Source organism: Erinaceus europaeus, unplaced genomic scaffold (genome assembly GCF_950295315.1).
Source record: "Erinaceus europaeus unplaced genomic scaffold, mEriEur2.1 scaffold_865, whole genome shotgun sequence".
Taxonomy (NCBI): Eukaryota; Metazoa; Chordata; class Mammalia; order Eulipotyphla; family Erinaceidae; genus Erinaceus; species Erinaceus europaeus.
In genome coordinates, this window is record NW_026648088.1 from 30,023 (window position 1) to 52,970 (window position 22,948).

Sequence of the window (22,948 nt, forward strand, 5' to 3'; positions counted from 1 at the left end):
CTCACACTGGAGACTGTGCTTACACTGGAGACTGCGCTCACACTGGACACTGCGCTCACACTGGAGACTGTGCTCACACTGGACACTGCGCTCACACTGGACACTGCGCTCACACTGGACACTGCGCTCACACTGGAGACTGTGCTTACACTGGAGACTGCGCTCACACTGGACACTGCACTCACACTGGGCACTGTGCTCACACTGGACACTGCGCTCACACTGGACACTGCGCTCACACTGGACACTGCGCTCACACTGGACACTGTGCTCACACTGGACACTGCGCTCACACTGGACACTGCGCTCACACTGGAGACTGTGCTTACACTGGAGACTGCGCTCACACTGGACACTGCACTCACACTGGGCACTGTGCTCACACTGGACACTGCGCTCACACTGGACACTGCGCTCACACTGGACACTGTGCTCACACTGGGCACTGTGCTCACAGTGGACACTGCGCTCATACTGGAGACTGCACTCACACTGGGCACTGTGCTCACAGTGGACACTGCTCACACTGGACACTTTGTTGGACATGGCACTCACATTGGACATTGCTCTCACTGGATACCACACTCACATTAGACACTGCTCTCATTGGACACTGTGCTATCTGGACATCATGCTCACTGGGCACTGCTCACTGGACACTGCATGTACACTGGACACAGCTCCCTGGGCACTGCATATACACTGGACACTGCTCTCTGTGCCGCCCTGGGCCACTCACCCATAGAATTTGCAGGTCTGGTTGCCCAGGTGCACGGCCACGCTGCTCCCGGCCCCCAAGTGGTGACCAGTGATGGTGACCTTGGTGCCCCCTGACTCAGGGCCCCGGATGGGGCTGAGGGACAGCACGGAGGGGTCCTGGGGACACAGAGATGGTCATCCTGAGTGCCCAGGAGGCCCTGGGTGGGAGGGCCTGCTTTGGGGTGCAGGTGGGGGGAGGGTAGGCCTGGGGGGGCCCAGAGAGGAGAGGGGCCCGGGGGTAGGCCTGGGGGGCACCGCAGCACCCGGGGCGGCTCACCACAAAAGTGTAGTGCTGCTGGGACCTGGCGGTGAACTGAGGCTGGCACTCGCCCACGCATAAGTGCACGGGCCCCGAGGACGCCCCCTCCTGGGCCTGGCCCATCTCGCAGACGATCCTGCAGGGAGAGGCTGTGTGGGGGCTGGCACCCTCCCCTGGGGGCCACCCTGGGGCGGCCAGGAGAAACAGGATGGGGGAGCAGGGCTGCGGGGTCAGAGGGACAGCCCGGTGTCCACAGGGGGAGTGGACAGACGGCCACACCACAGGGAGATGACGACCACCCAGTGAGGGAGGGGCGGCGTGCCCAACACTGCACAGCAGGGCAGCACACTGGGGGTGTGGCTGGCCAGGGGTCTCTGCTGACCCACTGACCCCTGGCCATGTGCCAGAAGTCCCAGGAGGGCGCTTAACCCCAAGGCGGCCTTGACTACAGAGCCCTCCAGCAGGGCAGCCCTGGGGCAGGTGGGAGCCATCTGTCTGGGAAGGATGGACGGCCAGAGCACAGGGCAGAGCAAGGCCTGTCCTCCCAGCCTAGCTGGGCAGAGAGCTGCCCCCTCCCGCGTGGGCGCCCCTAAGGGCACAGCCTGATGGGGACACGTGTACTGGGCCCGGAGCCTGGGAACCAGCACTCCACCAGCGGTCTGCGGCCCGGGGAAGGAGGGCACTCACTGCTCAGCAACTATGTAGTCCTGGATCAGGGGTGAGCAGGGCACTCCGGCCACCCGCACGTGCCTGGCGATGTCTCTGAAGTCCAGACCGAGGTTCACACCACGGATGGTCACTCGGGTCCCTCCTTCCGGGGGCCCCGACACTGTCAGGATCTGGGCACAGGGTCACAGCTGCACTGCTGGCTGAGCCCCTGTGCCCACTTCCTACCCAGAGCCACCCAGAGACCCTCACCATGAGGGAGCCCTGAGGGTGTAGCCTCAGGGCTCCCTCATGCCCTGATCCAGGCCCTTTCCTGGGCACAGACGGTCTGTCCTCAGGTAAGGGGCTCAGCGGGGCCAGGGCTGGGGTATAGGGTCCTCTTCCGGCATTGAGACGCCACTAGTAGGTCCTCTGTCCCCAAGGAGGGTGTCCTACACTGAGTGTGCCCAGGGTAGCTGGGAAAGGGGCAGCTGAGCTTGCAGGAGACCTGATTCATGTCGCCACCAGCATGGCGTCTGACGGGCCCAGCGGTCTGGGGCCTGACCTGCACAACAGCCCCTCCTGGTGTCTGGGCAGCAGCCAGAGTGGAGTCCAGGCTGGCGGGTGCCCCACTGAGAGGGGGAGCCAGAGGGGCAGAGGTGTGTCACAGTCAAGGACACTCCCAGGACAGTGGGAGCAGTGCCCTCAGCACAAGGAAGCAGGGGTCCCCGCTTCCTCCCCAGATCACAAACGGGTTCAGAGTGGGTCCAACCCAGGGCTCTGCCCGCACATGGGCACCTACAGTCAGGGCTCTGCCCACCCCGGGCACCAGGCCCAGGCTCTGTCCATCCACTCCCAGGCTCTGCCCACCTCAGGCACCAGGCCCAGGCTCTGTCCACTCCCAGGCACCAGGCCCAGCCTCTGTCCACTCCCAGGCACCAGGCCCAGGCTTTGTCCATCCACTCCCAGGCTCAGGCCCAAGCCCAGGTTCTGCCCACTCCTGGGCACCCAGGCACCAGGCCCAGGCTCTGCCCACCCCAGGCTCAGGCCCAGGCTCTGCCCACCCCGGGCCCCAGGCCGTCTCCCTGGCCTCCCCTCGGGCTGCAGCGCGCACCTCGGTGATCTGCGGGTGGGAGCACTTGACGTTGGTGCTGGACCAGTCGAGCCAGGGCCCCGCAGGCGTGGGGCAGTGCCGCCTCAGGCTGCATCTACGTTCTCCGCTGCACCAGCCGCACTGGAACTTGCGCTCGGCCTTCAGACACTGCCCGCAGCTGTCCCGCTGGGCCGCACACTTGTACAGGTGCACTGCGGGCGGGGAGGGTCGTCAGGGACCGCGGCTGGCACCCCCGCCCCCCCCCAGCTGAGGGCCGAGGCACTGACCTCTCAGGCCCTGCGGGTTGTCGATGATGAAGTTGCCGTTCCAGACCACAGCGAAGTCCACCGCCAAGTTGCTGGTGTCTGTCCCATCATACTGGTACTGGGGGAGGGGACACTCAGCGGGGCCCCTGCCCAAGCCCCGGGGCCAGCCCGGCCTCCTCGCCCAACGCCTCAGCCCCTCCTGTGACCCTGCCCCTCCTCATGTAGTGCAGGTCCCGCGGGCCTCCTCCCGTGTCCCTCTACCGCCTTGTGGGGGCCAGGGCCCCCAGGTCAGACAGGGTCTCTCTGGGTCAGCTGAGCCCACCCACCCCCACCAGACAGGGCCCTCAGATCAGACAGGGTCCTCCCGGGTCAGACAGGGCCCCTGGTCAGTAGTGTCCCCAGCCCTCCCCTCCATCAGCTCACCAGCTGTTCTGGCTCTGCACACTGGAACCTCCCATAGGCTCAGCGCCCCTGGTCAGCCCCCCGGTCAGCCCCCGGTCAGTCCCCCTGGTCAGCGCCCCCAGTCATCCCCCGGTCAGCCCCTGGTCAGCCCCCCGGTCAGCCCCCACCAGCTCACCGAGCTGTTCTGGCACTGCACGCTGGAGCTGTTGAAACGCAGGGCGGGCACACGGTGCAGGGCGCCCTGGACACTGAGCACACACTCATACCCACGCTGCCCGGACTGCGGCTGAGGGAGGTTGCGGGCCCGGAGCGTGATGGGCTTCACCTCCCCCACTGGGATCAGGATCTCGGCCGTGGGCACCAGCTGGGGACAGTCCTGTGGGCGGCCGGGGGCTTTGTGGATCCCGGGCCCCTGTGCGTCTCCTGTGATCCTGACTATGCCCCCCAGACCCAGGTATATGCCCCCCTCTCTGTCAGGTGCCCCCCAGACCCAGGTATATGCCCCCCTCAGGTGCCCCCAGACCCAGGTATATGCCCCACCTCTCTGTCAGGTGCCCCCAGACCCAGGTATATGCCCCCTCTCTGTCAGGTGCCCCCAGACCCAGGTATATGCCCCCCCCGTCAGGTGCCCCCAGACCCAGGTATATGCACCCCCTCTGTCAGGTGCCCCCAGACCCAGGTATATGCCCCCCCTCTGTCAGGTGCCCCCAGACCCAGGTATATGCCCCACCTCTCTGTCAGGTGCCCCCAGACCCAGGTATATGCCCCACCTCTCTGTCAGGTGCCCCCAGACCCAGGTATATGCCCCCCTCTCTGTCAGGTGCCTCCAGACCCAGGTATATGCTCCCCTCTCTGTCAGGTGCCCCCAGACCCAGGTATATGCCCCCCGTCAGGTGCCCCCAGACCCAGGTATATGCCCCCCCTCTGTCAGGTGCCCCCAGACCCAGGTATATGCCCCACCTCTCTGTCAGGTGCCCCCAGACCCAGGTATATGCCCCACCTCTCAGGTGCCCCCAGACCCAGGTATATGCCCCCCCCGTCAGGTGCCCCCAGACCCAGGTATATGCCCCACCTCTGTGTCAGGTGCCCCCCCAGCCACCTGCCGGGCCATCACCCCAGGGGGCTCTGGAGCATCCCCTGCAGCCCCCCTGGACCCCAGGAGCACAGGATGCCCCGGCCTGCCCCGTCGGCCTGCCCTCTGCTCCTGGAGCCAGCCAGGCACAGGCCAGCATGGGGTCCCCAGAGGAAGGCGGCAGGGGCTCATGGGGCCAGGTTCAAGCTCCAGCAGCATGTCCAGCACCATGGGCAGAAGACCCTCCCTGCCCCCCTTCTAAGTGCAGAAGGCACAGGGGCCGGGGGCTCAGTGCAGAGGCTGGCATCCAGCCCTGCAGGATCTGCACAGACCCAGGCCCAGGTGAGGGCTGGGCGCCCACCTCTGAGGAGTTGATGCGACCTTCCTGGAAGGAGCAGGTGGCTGGCTGGTGTGTGCACATGTGGCGGTACTTGCACCAGTGGCAGCGGAAGGCACTGGTCACACAGGACAGGCACCTGAGGAGGCACGAGGGGCAGATGGCGGCCGCGTCCCCACCCCTGTGCCCTGCCCCCCGCCCCTGGGGCGTCAAGGCCCATGTGGTGGGCCGGGAGACCAGGGGGGACCCTGCCCCGTGCGTACAGCTGGTGGGCACTGCAGTTGAAGAACTTGAACTCGGTGCTGACGAACAGCTTCCCAGTCTCCCGGGACCGCAGCTGCAGCTCCAGGCCGAACCAGTCTGCAGGGAGGGGCAGGGCTGGTTAGCCCAGGCAGCGGCCCCTGCCCCGGTCCCCCTTCCCTGCCCCGCCTGCCCACGTCCTCCAGCCTGTCCTCAGTGCCTCTCCCCAGTCCTGAATCCCTTTTTTATTCCAAGTCCCTCACCTTGTCCCCCAGCCTGTCTCATGTCTTCCAGTCTGTCCTGTGTTCCCCTGCCTGTCCTGTGTCCCCCTCGCTGCCCCATGTCCCCCAACTAGTCCCTGTCCCCACCCTGTCCCATGTCCCTCCACCTTGCCCCTGTCCCTCACCTAGTCCCTGTCCCCACCCTGTCCCATGTCCCCCCACCTTGCCCCTGTCCCTCACCTAGTCCCTGTCCCCACCCTGCCCCATGTCTCCCACCCTGTCCCCTGTCCCCCCACCCTGCCCCGTGTCCCCACCTGGCAGTCACTTGCCATATGACCAGTTACCTCACCTTGGTCCACAGGAATGAGGGGGACATCTCTGGGCCCAGGGGTGGCACAGACCACCTGGCCACCTGAGACTTGGCCGTCCACCTCCGTGAGGTTCCCGAAGGCACAGGTGACACCCGCTGACAGGTCAGGGGCGCCGCTGACCACGAGGCTGAGCTGGGGCGGGGAAGGGGACATGGGGCGGTCACCTGCCTGTGGGAGGTGGCCAGGCCACAGCCCCACCCACCCCAGGCGGCAGGTGGCCCCTCACCAGCTGGCTGGGCTCTGACACAGAGATGCTGCCCGGCTCCACCTGCACATCCACACACTGCTCGAGGCTGGCCGTGAAGCGGTGCTGCTCCCAGGCCCTTGGGCACCTGTCCCGGCGGGAGCACCTGGCACAGAGTGTGGTCAGCGGGGGCTGGGCGGCCCCCACCCTGGCTCTGGATCCTGGCATCTTCCGGAGGGCCGGTCACAGCCCCATGGGACGCCCCACCCCAGTCTCCTGTCTCCTCCAGCTCAGAGGCCGGCCCTCTGGGCCGCACTGTCCCGGGCCACAGCACAGGACGAGTGTCCACAGACAGTCCCTCACACGGCAGCTGGCTCCTGGCCCACTGGCCCTGCTGGACAGAGACTCTTCCCCGGGGTGGGGTCAAGTGTGGGGCCACAGCTTGCCTGGGCTGGACCATGGAGCTGGAAGTAGCCTAGGACCCAGATCCAGGGCCCGGAACCTAGAACCAGGGCCTAGGACCCAGATCCAGGGCCCAGAACCTAGAACCAGGGCTTAGGACCCAGATCCAGGGCCCGGATCCTAGAACCAGGGCCTAGGACCCAGATCCAGGGCCCGGAACCTAGAACCAGGGCGTAGGACCCAGATCCAGGGCCCAGAACCTAGAACCAGGGCCAGGACCCAGATCCAGGACCCGGAACCTAGAACCAGGGCCAGGACCCAGATCCAGGACCCGGAACCTAGAACCAGGGCCTAGGACCCAGATCCAGGGCCCGGAACCTAGAACCAGGGCCAGGACCCAGAACTCAGAGAGAACCCAGACCAGAACTATCACTCCCCCAATCCCTGGGCATGCCCCTCCCCCTCCCCTACCCCACCGCGTCCACTCCACTCACATGCTGTGCAAGGTGCACCAGCCGCAGTGCGGGTCCCCTGAGCTCAGGCACTGCCCACAGGTGGTGTACTGCTCACAGGACTCCACGGGGACCCTGGTCACCTGCAGAGGGGTGTGGGGGCTTAGTCCAGGTGGTGCCAACGTCCTAAACTGAGGACCCCAGTCCTGTGCTCTAGGTCCCCTTGGCCTCTGGGGTCCCCATGCTCTGGGCCTGCAGCCTTTGGGGTGCCCTGGGCCCCCCATCTCTGGCTCCGGGACCGAGTGAGCAGCATCTGTCCGGAGTGAGAACAGATGTGCGTAGTGCGTGGGGCTTGTCCGTCTGTCCGTCCGCCCGTCCATCCCGCCACATCCCAGCTCTCAGCAGCTGGGCCGGGGCCTGAATGGTGCTGTGTGTGAAGCACAAAGCCCACTTTGACTCCAGGCACAGGCAGACTGAGAACCCTGTTCTTCTCGGAACGTGGGGCCAGAAGACGGACACTCTCCTGCTTCCTGGGCTCTCCTGTGGGGTCGTTGACACGCCAAGCCCAGGAGCCCAGGACCAGGGAGCCAGGAGGCCAGGGACCAGGGGCCAGGGAGCCAGGAGGTCAGGGAGCCAGGAGGTCAGGGATCAGGGGGCCAGGAGCCAGGAGACCAGGGACCAGGAGGCCAGGGGCCAGGGGGCCAGGGAGCCAGGGGGTCAGGGGGCCAGGGAGCCAGGAGGTCAGGGATCAGGGGGCCAGGGACCAGGGACCAGGGGGCCAGGGAGCCAGGAGGTCAGGGAGCCAGGAGGTCAGGGATCAGGGGGCCAGGAGCCAGGAGGCCAGGGGCCAGGGGGCCAGGGAGCCAGGCGGTCAGGGAGCCAGGGGGCCAGGGAGCCAGGAGGCCAGGGACCAGGGGGCCAGGGGGCCAGGGAGCCAGGAGGTCAGGGAGCCAGGAGGTCAGGGATCAGGGAGCCAGGAGGCCAGGGACCAGGAGGCCAGGGGCCAGGGGGCCAGGGAGCCAGGAGGTCAGGGAGCCAGGGGGCCAGGGAGCCAGGAGGCCAGGGACCAGGGGGCCAGGGGCCAGGGAGCCAGGAGGCCAGGGACCAGGGGGCCAGGGGCCAGGGGGCCAGGGAGCCAGGGGGCCAGGGAGCCAGGGGGCCAGGGAGCCAGGGGGCCAGGGAGCCAGTGGGCCAGGGGCCAGGGGGCCAGGGAGCCAGGGGGCCAGGGAGCCAGTGGGCCAGGGGCCAGGGGGCCAGGGAGCCAGGGGGTCAGGGAGCCAGGAGGTCAGGGAGCCAGGAGGTCAGGGATCAGGGAGCCAGGAGGCCAGGGACCAGGAGGCCAGGGGGCCAGGGACCAGGGGGCCAGGGACCAGGGGGCCAGGGGGCCAGGGAGCCAGGAGGTCAGGGATCAGGGGGCCAGGGACCAGGGGGCCATGGGACCAGGAGACCAGGGAGCCAGGAGGTCAGGGACCAGGGGGCCAGGGGGCCAGGGGCCAGGGGGCCAGGGAGCCAGGGGGCCAGGGAGCCAGGAGGTCAGGGATCAGGGAGCCAGGAGGCCAGGGGCCAGGGGGCCAGAGAGCCAGGAGGTCAGGGACCAGAGGACTAGAAGCCCAGGAGGCTGGGAGCCCAGGATCCCAGAAGGCCAGGATCCCAGGGTGCTGAGAACGTAGGAGCCAGGAGCCCAGAAGTCTGGGAGCTAAGAGGACCAGGGGACCAGGTTGCCGGTATCCAGAAGTCGGTCAGATGGGAAACTCCTGGGGGATGTGGGGAGAACGTGGACACTCTCGCTGCCAAGCTCCAGGGACCAGGCCAGGAGGCTCTACAGGCTGTGGGAGACTCTGGGATCAGAGGGGTCCTTGGCGTGAAGCTCAGCCAGCACCCAGCAGCTACGCCCATGAGCACCAACCCCAACCCAGAGGGCGCTGACTCAGTGAGCAGTACCCAGAGTGATCAAGGGTTCAGTGAGCAGTACCCAGAGTCACCCCGGACTCAGCAAGCAGTACCCAGAGTGATCATGGACTCAGTGAGCAGTAACCAGAGTGATCAAGGACTCAGTGAACAGCACCTAAAGGTGACTGTCTCACCAGCAAAACCCAGCGTGATGACGGCTCACGGCCAGTACCCAAGTTACTGACTCAGTACCCAGCACACAGTACTCAGCACTGGCTCCATGACCAGTACCCAGAGACGGGTCCCCTATAGTGAGGCCACTGAGCCCAGGTGCAGGCAGGGGGGCAGGTGGGAAGGGGTGCTGGCTGTGGCCTGTGAGCTGGAGGTGGGGTAGGGACAGCCGCGTCCCTGGACCGTGCCCATGGGCATCCTCGGGGTTGACTCAAACTTAATGGCCCCGTGACGCTGTGGCGAGAGTCTGCTTATTCTGACTGCGTGTTCACTGTGTCCGTGCCCGCCCTCGGGGCCCGGGGGTGGTGGGCTGGCACACGGTGTGGCCACGGGAGCCCAGAGGGGCATCCCTGCCCCACGCTGGTTCTGTCTGCCCCGGCTTGCCTGGTAATTACGTCTCTAATGAGAGTAACTGTCCCATTAAGTCATTTGCTGAAGAAGCCTTCTTAATTACAGGTGACTCACGCTGGGCCTGGAAGAGAGCGGGCTGGGGTGCAGACACGGAGTCGCCCACTCAGGGAGGCCCGCCGGGGGGAGGGGCGTGCCTGCACCAGGCCGGTTCCTCCCGGCACCTGGAGACGGGCACCTTGGGGGAGGGGACCCTGGGCTCTGGGGTGGCGCCCCCACCCCCACCCCACGGGTTGCACGTTGCCGCTCAGAGCTGGGGCGGCGGCCGGGGGACCAGAGCCCCGGGTGACAGCCATGGGGCAGGGGTCCAGGCTGAGACTCGGGGACAGAGACAGACAGAAAGAAAGACAGGAAGACAGAGATGGGACAGAGCTCTGAGGCCCAAGCTTGAGAGCAGGAGGCCCAGGTAGCCTCACTAAGCTGGTGGCAGGAGGCCCAGGTGGCCTCACTAAGCTGGTGGCAGGAGGCCCAGGTGGCCTCACCAAGCTGGTGGCAGGGAGCAACCTAGCCACTTCTTCTCAGGGCACCTGGGGTTGGGGGCAGAGGCCACAGCAGATGCAGGGCTGGGGGCTCGGTAGGCTGGGTGTCTGGGGGCCAGTCCTGCTGCCTGGGGGCCTGCCCCAACACCTGTCACCCGTGTGCTATCCATCATGGGGGCCCAGGAGGGGGTGGTCAGAGCAGGTCTGGGGCAGAGCACGGCTGCCCCGCCTCCATCTCCTTTAAGGGGGACAGACTGCCGATGGGAGCAGGGTGGCCTCTGCTGGGTCCCCAGAGCCCCTCCCTGTGCGGACCATCCCTCCAGGTTTGCTGAGCTTGGGGCTGCCAGCCTTCTGCCAGGGCCTGGGCTCCCTGGGGTGGGGTTCTGGGTGACAGACCAGGAGAGCCACTGTCTCGCTGGGAGGGGTCCCCGTGGCTTCCCAGGCACTGCCCTGATCAGGTGATCATGTCTGGGACTGCTCCCCGATGGTGATGTCACCCTCAGGAGCTGCCCCGGGCTTGGCAGATGCACGTGGGCTGGGGACAGGCTGGCTCAGGCCAGAGGACCCAGGGGACAGAGCCCCAGGGCACGCTCGGGCCCTGCAGAGAGACCTGGCAGGTGACACTGGTGGCCCAGCTCTGTGAGCACCCAGGCCCCACTGCAGCCCCCAGGGCCAGGGTCACCTCAGCACAGGACGGTTACTGGGAGGGTGGCCATGGTGGCCACGGGTGCTCTGGGGTGTGGGGGGTCTGGGGTGCGGGTGCTGCTCTGGGGTGTGTGTGCTGCTGAAGGTGCTGCTCTGGGGTGTGGGTGCTGCTCTGGGGTGTGGGTGCTGCTGAAGGTGCTCCTCTGGGATGTGGGTGCTCTGGGTGTGGGTGCTCTGGGGTGTGGGTGCTCTGGGGTGTGGGGGGTCTGGGGGATCTGGGGTGTGGGTGCTGCTCTGGGGTGTGGGTGCTCTGGGGTGTGGGTGCTGCTGAAGGTGCTCCTCTGGGGTGTGGGTGCTCTGGGGTGTGGGTGCTCTGGGATGTGGGTGCTCTGGGGTGTGGGTGCTCTGGGGTGTGGGTGCTGCTGAAGGTGCTCCTCTGGGGTGTGGGTGCTGCTCTGAGGTGTGGGTGCTCTGGGGTGTGGGTGCTCTGGGGTGTGGGGATTCTGGGGTGTGGGTGCTCTGGGGTGTGGTTGCTGCTGAAGGTGCTGCTCTGGGGTGTGGGTGCTCTGGGGTGTGGGGGCTCTGGGTGTGGGTGCTGACCTCAGCTATACCCCTGCTCATCATGGGGTGTGGGCGGGTCTGCTCCCCTCTGCTGCTTGCCCAGCAGCAGAGTGCCCCCCCAGTGGCCGCCCCCACCCAGCAGGGAACCATGGGGGCTCAGAGCCTGGCAGCTGAGAGGCCCCGTCTTGTCTCCATGGCAACGGGCCTGCATAGTAGTGGGGCGGGAGGAGGGGGCCTGGGGTGGGGCCTGAGAAGCTTCTGGAACACCAGCCCCCACCCAGAACGTGGCCCATGAGGGGCCCAGGGAGAAGGATGCCCCCGGGCTGGGATTCATGGTACCCCTGCTCCTGGAAGCCCCAGGGCTGTGGGCTGGGCAGGATTCAGGTCCCTTCCCGTGGCCGCACTGAGCTGTCTGCAAGGCACATGTCCCCCGTGCTCGGACGTGCAGAGGCCAGGAGGAAGGTCACTTGTCTGAGGGGCTCTGACAGGGACCCAGGAAGCCACCACACACTGCAGAGGCAGCCTCCCCAAGGCTACTTCCTGTACCATGCAGCCTCCTTGGTCCACCACCTCCAGGCAGCCTTCCCTGGTCACCCCTGCACCCTCTTCTCCTTCAAAGCCAGGGCCGGCCGGCCTCCACCTTCAGCTCCCTGCCCCCACCTGAGCCTCCTGGCAGGCGGGCTCTGTAAACACCTGCAGAGCTCACACCCACAGCTGGGTATTTTCAGCTCCTTAGCAGCTGGGGGGGGGGGGGGGAGGCACCTGGTGTGGCTGGCCGCCTTCTGGGGCCCAGGCAGCAAGGCTGTGCCCACAGCCCAGACTCCAGCCACACTGTCAGGGGAGGGCACAGCGGTGGCACAAGGTGATGAGAGGTGGGGCCTGTGTGCTCAGCAGTTTCCGGGACCCAGCATGGCGGGCGGTTTGCTTAGGCTGCCGGCCTCTGTCCCCACGCTGCATGCCGCACATGTCTGGGGCCTCTGGGGTCAGGGGCACTCGCTGGGACCACAGTCACCTCCTGTGTGGTCACCTGGGCTTCACTGCTGGTCAGGGGGTAGCTTTTCAGCTCTGCCTGAAGCCAACATGAGTGTGAAACATGGCACGTGGTGCCCACTCAGACACACACTCAGTCACACACAGTCACACACACACTCAGTCACACAGTCACACACACACTCAGACACACACAGTCACACAGTCACACACACACACTCACACACTCAGTCACACACAGTCACACACACAGACACACACTCAGTCACACACACTCACACTCAGACACACAGTCACACACACACACTCAGACACACAGTCACACACACACACACTCAGACACACAGTCACACACTCACACTCAGACACACACTCAGACACAGTCACACACACACTCAGACACACAGTCGCACAACTCACACACACAGTCACACACTCACACTCAGACACACACTCAGACACACAGTCTCACACACACACACACACACACACACACACACACACACTCTCAGACACACACTCACTCTCAGACACACTCACACTCACACCCACACTCACTCACTCAGTCACACACACACACACACACACACACACACACACACACACACTCACATACACCAACTTTCACACTTGTACACCTCCCCCTCCTGCAGCCGGTCCAGTCAGCCATCTGCTCCGGGCCTGCCCAGGCCACCAGGCCTTCCTGTCAGCACCCACTTAGCCGGCTTGTCACCTTGTCACCACCAGGCTGTCACCTCGCCCAGCTGGTGCAGACGGGCTGTGGGGGGCAGACACTCAGGTCAAGGGGGCAGGAGAGAGAGAAGCAGAAACAGCTGTGGGTGTGGGTGTGGGCGGGAGGCGGGAGGGCCGGGAGGACATGGCCTGACCAGGTCTGCTGGCCCATCCCTAGAAATGGGATGGCAGCCAGAAATGAGGCTGGTGGTCCCACCCTCCACGCCCCCAACCCCCCCAGTGCCGCTGGCGGTGGGCAGCAGGAGCCACCCTCCTCTCTCGCCACAGACCCTGCAGCTGCCCTGAAGCTCCCCTGCTCTGCTCCAGCTTGGGATGGAGACCCCAGCCTCCTCACTTGTCAAAACACAGCACAGCAGTTCCCAGCCCCCGGGGCCCTGAGTGTGGGACAGACAGACAACAGCAGGCTGAGCTGTCAAAACAAACCGCCCGACACCCCCACCAGCCTGGCCCTCGAGGTCTCTGAAGCCCCATCTGGAGCAGCTGCCTTGGGGGCTGGGCCCTCGGTGGCCTGTGACCGGGGACGTCCGGTGAGCTCCGTGACAGGGCAGTCCTGTGACCCCTGCCCAGCCTGTCTGGAGGCCAGCGCCGGCCCAGGACACTCAGGTCCTGACAGAGGCCCCTGCGTCCAGCTGCAGGACTGCAGAAGCTTCCAGAAACTGGCCCTGGCACTCGGGGGCCACAGAGGTGGAGGGAGGGCTCTGGGCACTGCACGTGGTGAGAGCAGGACGTGTCGGCCTGGCACAAGCTCTGGGCTGCGTGAGCCTGGGGCAGCGGCCTGGGCCTGACCTGCCCGTCCAGCCAGCAGCAACCCCTAGACAGCCGGACGATGGCCACCGGGCACAGTGACCGCAGGCCCTCCGCATCCCGCGGCATAGGCTGCACTCCAAGCGGCAGCTGGCCAGCCTATCACTGCCCGTGTCTAGGCCTCCCTGTCCAGGGCTCGGCAGCTCCAATCCCGCGGGGGCCGTGGCCTGATGGGAGAGGCTCCCCACACAGGGTGACGGCTATGTGGCTGCCCCCCCTCCGGAGGCTACTGTCCCCACCGCCCATCACAGCCAAGGCCCCAGGACAGACCTGACCCAGCACGGCACAGGGCCGTCCCCCCACCGCCCAGCCCACCGTGTCTCTCCAGGGCTGGACAAGAGCAGCTCCCGCCCCCATCCCCCAACCCCCACGTGTTCTTGCTCAGCCCAACGCCACCCAACAGACCCCCACCCATCCCCACCCAATACACTCCTACCCAGCCCCCACTCAGATGCACCCAAAGGACCTTGCACCCCCTCCCGCCGCACAGCCCTGCGCCCAGTCTTCCCGCCTCCCCCTCCATTTCACCCATGGCTGGATCACTTTTTGCCTCTGTCCCCTGTGCTAATTCAGACTCATTACAGCTAAAGGGGGGATGGCTCCCACCTCCCCCATCCACACCGCCTGGAGGAGCTGGGGAGGGGTGCACCGCTCAGCCTACACCTCAGCCCCCTCACGCCGCCCGGCCTCCCACCATGCCTGTGGGCGCTGGCAGCCGAGGTCCTGCTCTCGGGGCCCCGGGAATGAGGCTGAAAAGGAGGTGACAGGAGAGGGTCCCGGGCACCTGGCGGGGCACTTCACTCAGCTGCCGGGGGGGGGGGGGGTTTGCAGCAGGTCTGAGGACATTCGCAGACTCTCCCTCTTCCTTCCGTAGCTGAGGCAGTGCCCAGGCCCGAGCCCACCTGCCCACAGGGCACCAGCCTCCTTGGCCTGGGCTCTGTCTTCTGCTCCTACTGTCTTGGCGTCCCCCCATCACTCAGAGCAGACACGGGGTGGGGGTGCCCCAGATGGTGGGAGGTGTCGTTTGCCTGAGGGCCCAACTGCCCAAGCAGGACCCCTTGTTTCCAGGGAGTCAGCCCTGCTCCCAGCTGCTCTGCTGAGACTGGGGTCCCGGGGGTGGGGTGGGGTGGGCTGCCTGCGGGGGGGGAGGGGGACCCGGGGCAGCACCTACCTGCCTCTCAGACAGCACGTAGAGGTAGCGCTGGTCGATGGAGAAGGCCATGTCTCTCAGGATGGGGCTGCCGTCCCTGAGCACCGACACCGTCTCGTAGTGCACCCCGCCGTGGGGCGGCCCGTCCGCTCGGACCTGCGGGGACACCTGCTCAGCTCGGGCGCCAGACCTGGGCATCCTGGACCAGGAGGGCTATCTGGAGGTGGAGGCTGGGGGGCTGCTCCCACAGACCTGGGGCTCCTGGGAGCTCGTCCCACCCAGACCCTGGACCAGGAGGGCTGCCTGGAGGTGGAGACTGGGGTGGGCCCCTGTAGATGGGTGCTGTGGGCGGTGCGGTGCCCAAGCTCAGGGGACTCATTTCCCACCCCCCCATCAGTGTCCGCCCACTGACCCCCTTGGTTTCGGGGAGCAGGGGCCCCGCTGCAGGGCTCTGTGTGAGTGTGCGTGGTGAGTGCACGTGACTACGTGTGCACAGGTGTGCCGTGCCCGCCCTTGGGCTCCAGTGTGCCCTCTGGGGACCCTGCACCCGGGAGGAGCCCCCGGACGGCTGCCGCCTGCCCTTCCTGCGCGGGCTGGTCTATTTCTGCAGAGCTGCACGACTGGCTATTTATAGACCCGAGTTCTCTGGATTCAGCTCAGGGCTGCTCCTCCGCCCGCCACACAAACACACACACGCACACGCACGCACACATGTGCGAACCCAGCACGCGAACCCAGGGCCGGCCACTGCTCAAAAGCCCGGGCTTGGGGACGGGGGGCTATGCTTCCGGGGTGGGGGTGCGGGAGCCTGTGGTGGCAGGGGAAGGGGAGGCTGCCAGAGGGGACCCCCGAGGGCCTGGGGCTGTGGCTTTGGATCCCCACAGGCCTCCCCTCACCCCCCACTCCCCGTGCTCTGTGCACCCTGGGACTTGAGGGTGCCTGCAGGGTTCTGGGGCCACCCTCAGTGCCCTGGTCAGCACCCAGCCCTCACACTGGGCGCCCTCGGGCTAGGCCGGGTTCGGGCTGTGATGAGAGTGGGCAGGGGCTTGTGGATGAGGCCAGGACGGCTGTGGAGTGTCCCCACCATCTGAGCACCACCGGGCCATCCTCCAGGGACCCACTGGCCCCTCTGGTCCTGAGGTGACTGACTCTGAAGCTTCCAGAAGCTTCTGCGGCCTCCCGTGCCCCCAGGCCAGCCCTGCCCTGGGTGACACTCACTAGCAGGGCCTGTCTGGGCAGCTTCCAGAGCCATCAGCCTCAAAGCCAGAGGGGACCCCTGGGTACAGGCTGTAGTCCCCAGCCGGCAGGCCCCACAGGGGCTGGAACCCTCGGACACCCCAGGCTAAGGCCACAGGCCCCAAGTGGCTGGCCACCTCCTGGTCTGGGCTCCTCCAAGGTGGCCACTCCCCATAGCTGCATGAATGGACAGCCCACCCCCACGCGGGGCCTCAGGGTAAGGTCAGCTCTGACGGCGGGGTCAGTGAGCAGGGCCTGGGTCAGCTCTGACAGCTGTCCTGGGGTCTCCTGTGGGCGGCCAGGACCCGGATGCCCTCTGAGTGAGGCATCGTGGTCGAAGGACAAAGGAAGCCCGCTATAGGAGGAGTGACCACACCCCCGTTTAAAGCTGCCCCCAGGGCTTCTGCCTGTCCACACCGCTGTCAAGCTTCGGGACAGAGGAACGTGAGAAGGTCTTGCCCGGGGTTGGGCAGGGGTTGGCCGGGCCTGCGCTGCCCTAGAGTCTTTCCTACTTGTAACGTGCGCTCATCCAGCCCGAGTCTTCCCTACTTGTTCTGCTCTGGCCCTCGGGGCCCCAGGCTGGCTCGTCCTGGGGGCTTGAGTGGCTTATCCCACCTGGACAGTTTGGGGCTCCCACCCCAGGAGGCCAGGGTGGCACTGTGGGGTGTTCTTGGGCTCACCAGTGTCTAGAGGAGTTGGTAGGGGTGGTGGCAGGCACTGGAGAGTTGGGCTCCAGCACTGCGTGGACAGACACACGGACACACAGTGAGCCCCACGTAGGGGCTTTGAGTCAGACCTCACCACGCGGCCCCGGCGTGGGCACAGTCTGGGGATGTGAGGGGCTGTCCCAGTCACCTGGGGCAGGGTTCCCACTCCCCGCAGCCTCCCTGAGTGCGGAGGGATCACCAGCCCAGAAGACGGATGGCCTGTCAGCACGGGAAAGGGGCTGCCCCCGAGGCTCCAGAGCCTAAACACACCGTGAACAGACCCCTGACCCCCGCCCTCTCTGGGGAGGCCCTGCCACACTGCCAGGCAGGGGTCACTGACGGGGGCCAGGGCAGAGGTCAGGCCTGGAGGAGCACTCCCACATCTGGAGGCCAGGCCTAGAGGGGGCAGACCCAGACCACCTCCCTGCCCCCACCCTGCCCGGCCTCTCGGTGTCCCGGAGTGAGTGGGCAGCCCCACACTGCAGACACCCGGGTGGACACATGTATCAGGAGGCACGGCAAACACACGGGCACAGCACACACGTGCTCTTGGCCAGCATCTGGACACGGCCCTGGGCAGACACAAGTGGTGCTGTGTCCACAGGTCGCCTGCCTGTACGAATCTGGGGGCTGGGGGACCCCTGGCCGGGCTGCCCCCTGATCAGGGACACTGGGGGCGGGCCTGGCACTCTCTCCTGGAGCATGCTGGGGAAGCCTCCCCGACCTGAGGCGCTCTCCCCTGTCTGTCACAGTGGGCTGGTGCCAGCAAACCGGTGTCCCTGCCCATTGTCCCCAGCAACCCCCCAGGGCCCTGTCCCCAGGGCTCTAGGAGCCCCCGCCTCCACTCCTCCCACCTCCACTCGTTGGTGGGTCGGTGACTCAGCACTGAGCTCAGGGGCTTCTGCTGTGCGTGTCCCTCCCTCTCCTGCCATCCTGTCCATGGGGGGACGTCCTATTCTAGGAGCCCGGGGGGCTCAGTCCACGGGGCCCTGGGGCTGCTGACGCACGCCATCCCTTAAAGTGCTTTATCTTCATTTTCCTTCCTGCCCTGAGAGGCTTCCTGGGGACATTCCCAGCATTCCTCTGGGGTGGCCGGAACTGTGCCAGGGGCCTGGCCGGAACGTCCAGGAGGCCAGCAGAGGGGCACCTGACCACGACCCTCTGACCTGGGGAACGCCCTGGGCCCCGGAGCACGATGTGGGGTAGAGGTACCCACGATGCGGGTACAGGTGCCCACAGGGCTGAGAGCACTGGCCCTTCTGTCTCCTCGGGGGTCTGGGTGGTCACCTGTCCCTTCTGCTCCCGGTCTGGGTGGGCTGTTCCTCTCGCCCCAGTCCTGGGTGACCCTCTCTGAGCCAGGTGTGAGCACTTGGAAGGAGGGGCTGGAGGAGTTGGTAAAGGGCCCACCTTTACCAGAACCTTCTGAGTCTCCAGGGAGAGATGGCGAGGAGGCCAGCTCAGCTTGGCTCGGCCCAGCCTGGAAAGCCTCTTGGGGGAGGACGTGCACCCCGGCAGAAGGGTGGCAAGGGTGGCTCCTGGGACTTCAGCACCCAGGGGCGGCACCTTGACCTGACCCAACCATCAGGCCACACTACCTGCAGAGGCTGGGGTGGGGGGCGCTGGCTAGTCCAGTCTCACTCTCCCAGGGCGTCTCCACAGGCAGACCCCCAAGCAGGCCTGAGAGCCATAGGGAGACCGGGACACGGAGGGACCGAGACAGGTGACAGACATGGACAGGAGGACTGGCACTTGAGGGCATGGGCCTCCCAAAGTCCAGGGAAAGTCCACTGGGCTTGGGTGCAAGCAGGACAGAAGCTTTTGGAAGGCCCTCCCCACAGGAATGGACGCTCCCACCTCCGTTGGTGCTGACTCAGGACATGAGACTAGACGTCCCCTCGGCCTCTCCCCTCAGGTTCGCACAGACTGGGGGTCTCCGACAGGGAGGTGGTGGGACAGGGTGGGGTGGGGGGCTCAGGAAGGGACTGGAGGGCTGGCACCGCTGACCCCGCACGACCCCTCACCTAGAGGTGGCTACACCAGGTGGCAGACACAGGTCCTGGGTTGTAGGTGTCTGATCCTGCGTTCCTTTCTCCCACAGGCCAGGCAGGGGCCACACGGCCCCCTGCACCACCCCTGGACCTCCACAGGCCCCTCAGAGCCCCCAGACCTTCTCTGGAGACCCCCGGGTCCCTCCAGAGCCCCCAGACCCCCTAATGTCCCTCCAGAGCCTCCCCCGACCCTCCGGTCACAGCCAGGCCCTATGGTTAGCAGGGCCAGCAGCTGGGGTTAGGGGACCCGGGAGCCCCGGCGTGGCTCCCAGGAGGAAGCTTCTGGAAGCTGTCCTCTCACCTTCTGCAGCTTACCACTCCTGGTGCCCAGGAAGACCACGCTATGTCCGTCGTACACGTAGGCGGCCACAGCGGTCAGCCGGTCGCGGCTGGTGGCGTACAGCGGCAGCCCCTCCACCGGCGTGGAGCCGCCCAGAGGCTGGTTGATGTCCAGGCCGCAGAAATCGTCCTCGATGGGGACGGGCTGCGGGGGAGGGGGCCGTGAGTCTGTGCAGGCCAGTGTCCCCCCCCCCCCCCGTCTAGAGGGGGTACCGAGGGGCCCCGGGGAAGGGGCTCGGGCTCCTGTTGGGGCCACAGGACCTTCTGGCCACGTGGCCCAGGCCCACCTTCCTTTTGGTCACCCGGCCATGGGGTGTGGCCCGGGGTCACACGGGAGCCTGCTGGCAGGGGTGGCTCTCCTGAGCGTGTCACCAACAGGGAGCCCCAGAGCCCAGGGGCAGGGCTCACGTCCTGGCTTTGAAGGACCCAGAAGGACTGTCCAGATGGAGCCCAGGAGTAGGGTCCCCCCCCCACACACACCCTACTCCCCTGTCCCCTACCCTGTCCCCCGTTCCCTCACCCCGCCCCTCCCCTGCTTCTCACCCCAGTTCCCCACCCCCATCCTGCTCCATGACGCCCACCCTTGTCCCTCACCCCGCCCCATGGCCCAGCCCCACCCCTCTTCATGCCCCCCACCCTGTACGCCCCACTCCATGCCCCCAGCCCCTCTCCCTACACTGCACACAGAATCAGCCTCTGTGGCCTCTGGTCCCCAAAACTGAAGACGGGCTGGGCCAGGAGCACGGGGACCCCAGGGGAAGGGCAGGGGGCCCTGGGGCCTGGAGGGTGGGTTGGCCTGCTCGCAGGGCAGTCACAGTGCTGCTCCCCACTGTCCCCACACGTCACGTGTCCCCAGCTGAGGCCCTGCGGTCTCTCAGCCACTGTCTCTCTCCAGTCCTGGTGTCCTCACTCTGGCCCCTGGGCCCCTCTGGCCCTCGCACTGTGGGTGCAGCCCCGACCCCATGAGGACCCCAGTTGTGCTTTGGGGCGTCAGCAAGGTGTGTGTGGGGGTGGCCCTCAGGACCACGTGCAGAAGTGGCGGTCCCTCCAGAGACCCCCAGCCATGGCACCCAGCGCCCCTGGAGACCCAAGCCCTGCCGTGGGCCAAGTCCTCCCGGGACCCTGACTTTCCGTCTCCTGGGCAGCCCCCGCTCAAGGACGCGAGGCTGGGGAGGGACACTGGCCTCTGAGCAGGCCCCTGGCCTGCCCTCTCCTCCCTGCCTGCGGCCACTGTCGGCCCGGGCTCGTCTCTGGCAGCCCTTCAGGGAGGAAGGCGGCGGCTTCCCCTTCCCGCCGCTTGGCCACAGGAATCTGTGGCTTCCTCCACAGAGCTGTGGGGATGGAGGCCCGGAACTCACTCACCCCTGGGGGACAGAGTGAGGCCTCGGGCAGGTGACCCAGCTCTCCAGGTTGGGGTGCTCAGAGGCTGCCCCTGGGGCCTGGGCTCCCCCCTCCGGCCTCGTCCACTCCCCCACTGCTGCCCCTCCCAGGCTCCCTGCCCGGCCCCAGGGGCTCTCTCCTTGCAGGTCCCTCCTCACTCCTTCCACAGCCTCGTGGAGCTGCACCCGCTCTCCCCCCCACTCCGGAACCTTCCAGAGCCACCCAGTGGTCCCCGCCCAGGCAGGAGCTGCTTTGGGGGCGGCCTGTACCCCATCAGTTATTTGCTTTCCTTGAAATCACTTTACTTTCAGATGGAGAGAGTCCTAAGGGGGTTATGTCGGGGATTAAGCTGGGCCACCCTGTGGGAACAGCCACCAACCTGGGTGCGAGCCCTCTCCTCAGCACCCTGGAATCTCCCAGGCCACCAAGTCACCTCCAAAGCCCCGGGGGCCCCTCCGCCTCCCCAAGTCCCTTCCACAGTCCTCTCGAGCTCCACCAGGCCCTGGGAGCCCCCCTACGCAGCTTCCTAGCGCCCCCAGGCACCCATGGTCCCCTCCCAGAAGACAGCTCCCAGCCCCCTTGGAACCCCCACTATCTCGGGGCCCTTAAGCTACAGGTCCCGAAGTCCTACCGGATCCTAGAGCCCCCCAGGAACCCACAGGTTCTCCAGTCCTCAGGGGTTCCCCAATCCCCCAAGTTCCCAGCTTGGCACTCACGGCCTTGGTGCACTGCACGACCCTGACCAGCAGCCTGCTCCCCAGCCCTCTCCCAGCACCCCCAGCTCCTCAGACCCCGCCAGCACCCCCAGCCCCCCCAGCCCCCACCAACCCCCCCAGCACCCCAGCCCCCAGCCAGCCCCCGCCAGCCCCCCAGCACCAACAGCCCCCGCCAGCACCCCAGCCCATCAGCACCCCCAGCCCCCCAGCCCCTGCCAGCCCCCCAGGCCCCCAGCACCAACAGCCCCTGCCAGCACCCCAGCCCCTCAGCACCCCTAGCCCCTGCCAGCACCCCCAGCCCCTGCCAGCCCCCCCAGCCCCCCAGCACCCCAGCCCATCAGCACCCCCAGCCCCCCAGCCCCCGCCAGCCCCCCAGCCCCTCAGCACCCCCAGCCCCCCCAGCCCCCGCCAGCACCCCAGCCGCTCAGCACCCCCAGTCCCCCGCCAGCCCCCGCCAGCCCCCCAGCACCAACAGTCCCCGCCAGCCCCCCAGCCCCGCCGGGCACTCACGGCCTTGGTACACTGCACGTCCTTGCCCAGCAGCCAGCTGAGCTCCAGGTGGCCCTCGCCCTGGTAGCAGGCGCGCAGCCGGGCCTTGATCTGCCGGTTGAGGGCGCGCAGCGGGAACACGCAGAGGGCCGAGTCGTCGGGCGGCTGCAGGTACTGCTTCTGGCCGCGCGCGAACACGGCGAACAGCACATCGTCCGCCGCGCTGCCGTTGAGGGCGCGGGCCAGCGCGGGGCCCGGCCGGGCCAGGAAGGCGGCCTGCAGCAGGCGGTAGGCCACGCCGTGGCGCGAGCAGCCCAGGGGCAGCGACACGTACGAGTGGAACTTGGGGTCGTCGCGGCACAGCCGCACCACCCGCGACGTCAGGGGCAGCTCGGCGGGCGCGGGCCCCGGGCCGCCGGCCGCGGGCGTCTCGGGCTGCACGGTGAGGAAGTACACGAAGCCGCCGCTGGCGAAGCCGTACACGTAGGCGATGTCGAAGTGCGCCGCCAGCGCCAGCGTGTCGGACGGGATCTTGATGAGCGACGACACGAAGTCGCTGTGCAGCTCGTAGTCCAGCATGGCCGCCGACTCGGGGTCCCGCGGCAGCTTGCGGCTGGACAGCGTGGGGAAGTAGTCCTGCTTGCCGTCCACGGCCGTGCCCACGAAGAGCGTGGCGCCCACGATGACGCCCGCCATGGTGCCGGCGCGCGGGTCGCTGGACAGGTAGTGCTCCTTCTTGTGCGAGGGCTCGCCCAGCGTGAACAGGTCGGCCAGGCGCAGCAGCTTGCACACGCCCTGGAACAGGCTGCCGCAGGCCAGCAGCCGCTCGGCCGCGTAGTCGATGAGCAGCAGCTTGTTGACGTTGTCGGTCAGGGCCAGGGCCTCGGCGCACGGCTGCACGGTCAGCGGCGGGTAGCAGGCCTTGTTGTCCTCCGCGGGGCCCGTGGTGTGCGCCACCTGCAGCGTCAGGTCGCCCGCCAGCTTGTACACGCGGTTCACGGCGCCCACGTACACGGCGCCCGTGCCGCGGTGCACCGCCAGGTGGTTGAAGGTCCGCTCGCGCGTCTCGGCGCGGAAGGCGGCGCTCGGGGGGCCCGGCCCGGCGGCCGGCGGCGGCGCCAGCAGCAGCCCCAGCAGCAGCCCCAGCAGGCAGAGCAGCGGCGCGGGCGCGGCCATGGCGGGGGTCTCGGCGGCCTGCGTCCCGTCCCGCCGGCCTCACATGACGCTGCGAGACAAGGGGGGGGTCAGGGGGGGGCCGCCGTGCTCAGCGGGGAGGGGGGCTCTGTGTCGGTCCCGTCCCTGCTCCCCATGGCCGCGGGCGCCAAGGCCGGGTCTGGGGGCCGCACAGCCCCTCCTGCGCCCCCACGTCGCCGCCCAGCTCTCTAGCTCCGGCCCCTCCCCGAGAGGCCAGGAATGGCC

General features: G+C 67.2%; 1 protein-coding gene across 1 annotated transcript in view; it reads right to left on the reverse strand.

Annotated features, from left to right (window-relative positions):
- Nucleotides 1-22,720, reverse strand: part of PLXNA2 (plexin A2) — a 40,644-nt gene extending 17,924 nt beyond the window's left edge. Inside the window, exons 1-14 of the mRNA XM_060184723.1 lie at nt 21,551-22,720; nt 18,907-19,089; nt 14,636-14,770; nt 6,746-6,846; nt 5,892-6,015; nt 5,644-5,797; nt 5,097-5,193; nt 4,858-4,972; nt 3,600-3,800; nt 3,044-3,140; nt 2,778-2,968; nt 1,706-1,857; nt 1,037-1,154; nt 740-876 (exon numbers count right to left, since the gene is read on the reverse strand). Coding sequence (XP_060040706.1) covers nt 740-876; nt 1,037-1,154; nt 1,706-1,857; nt 2,778-2,968; nt 3,044-3,140; nt 3,600-3,800; nt 4,858-4,972; nt 5,097-5,193; nt 5,644-5,797; nt 5,892-6,015; nt 6,746-6,846; nt 14,636-14,770; nt 18,907-19,089; nt 21,551-22,705 — 2,960 coding nt within the window. The 5' untranslated portion in view covers nt 22,706-22,720. The remainder of the gene's footprint in view (nt 1-739; nt 877-1,036; nt 1,155-1,705; nt 1,858-2,777; nt 2,969-3,043; nt 3,141-3,599; nt 3,801-4,857; nt 4,973-5,096; nt 5,194-5,643; nt 5,798-5,891; nt 6,016-6,745; nt 6,847-14,635; nt 14,771-18,906; nt 19,090-21,550) is intronic.
- Between the last annotated feature and the right edge of the window lie 228 nt (nt 22,721-22,948).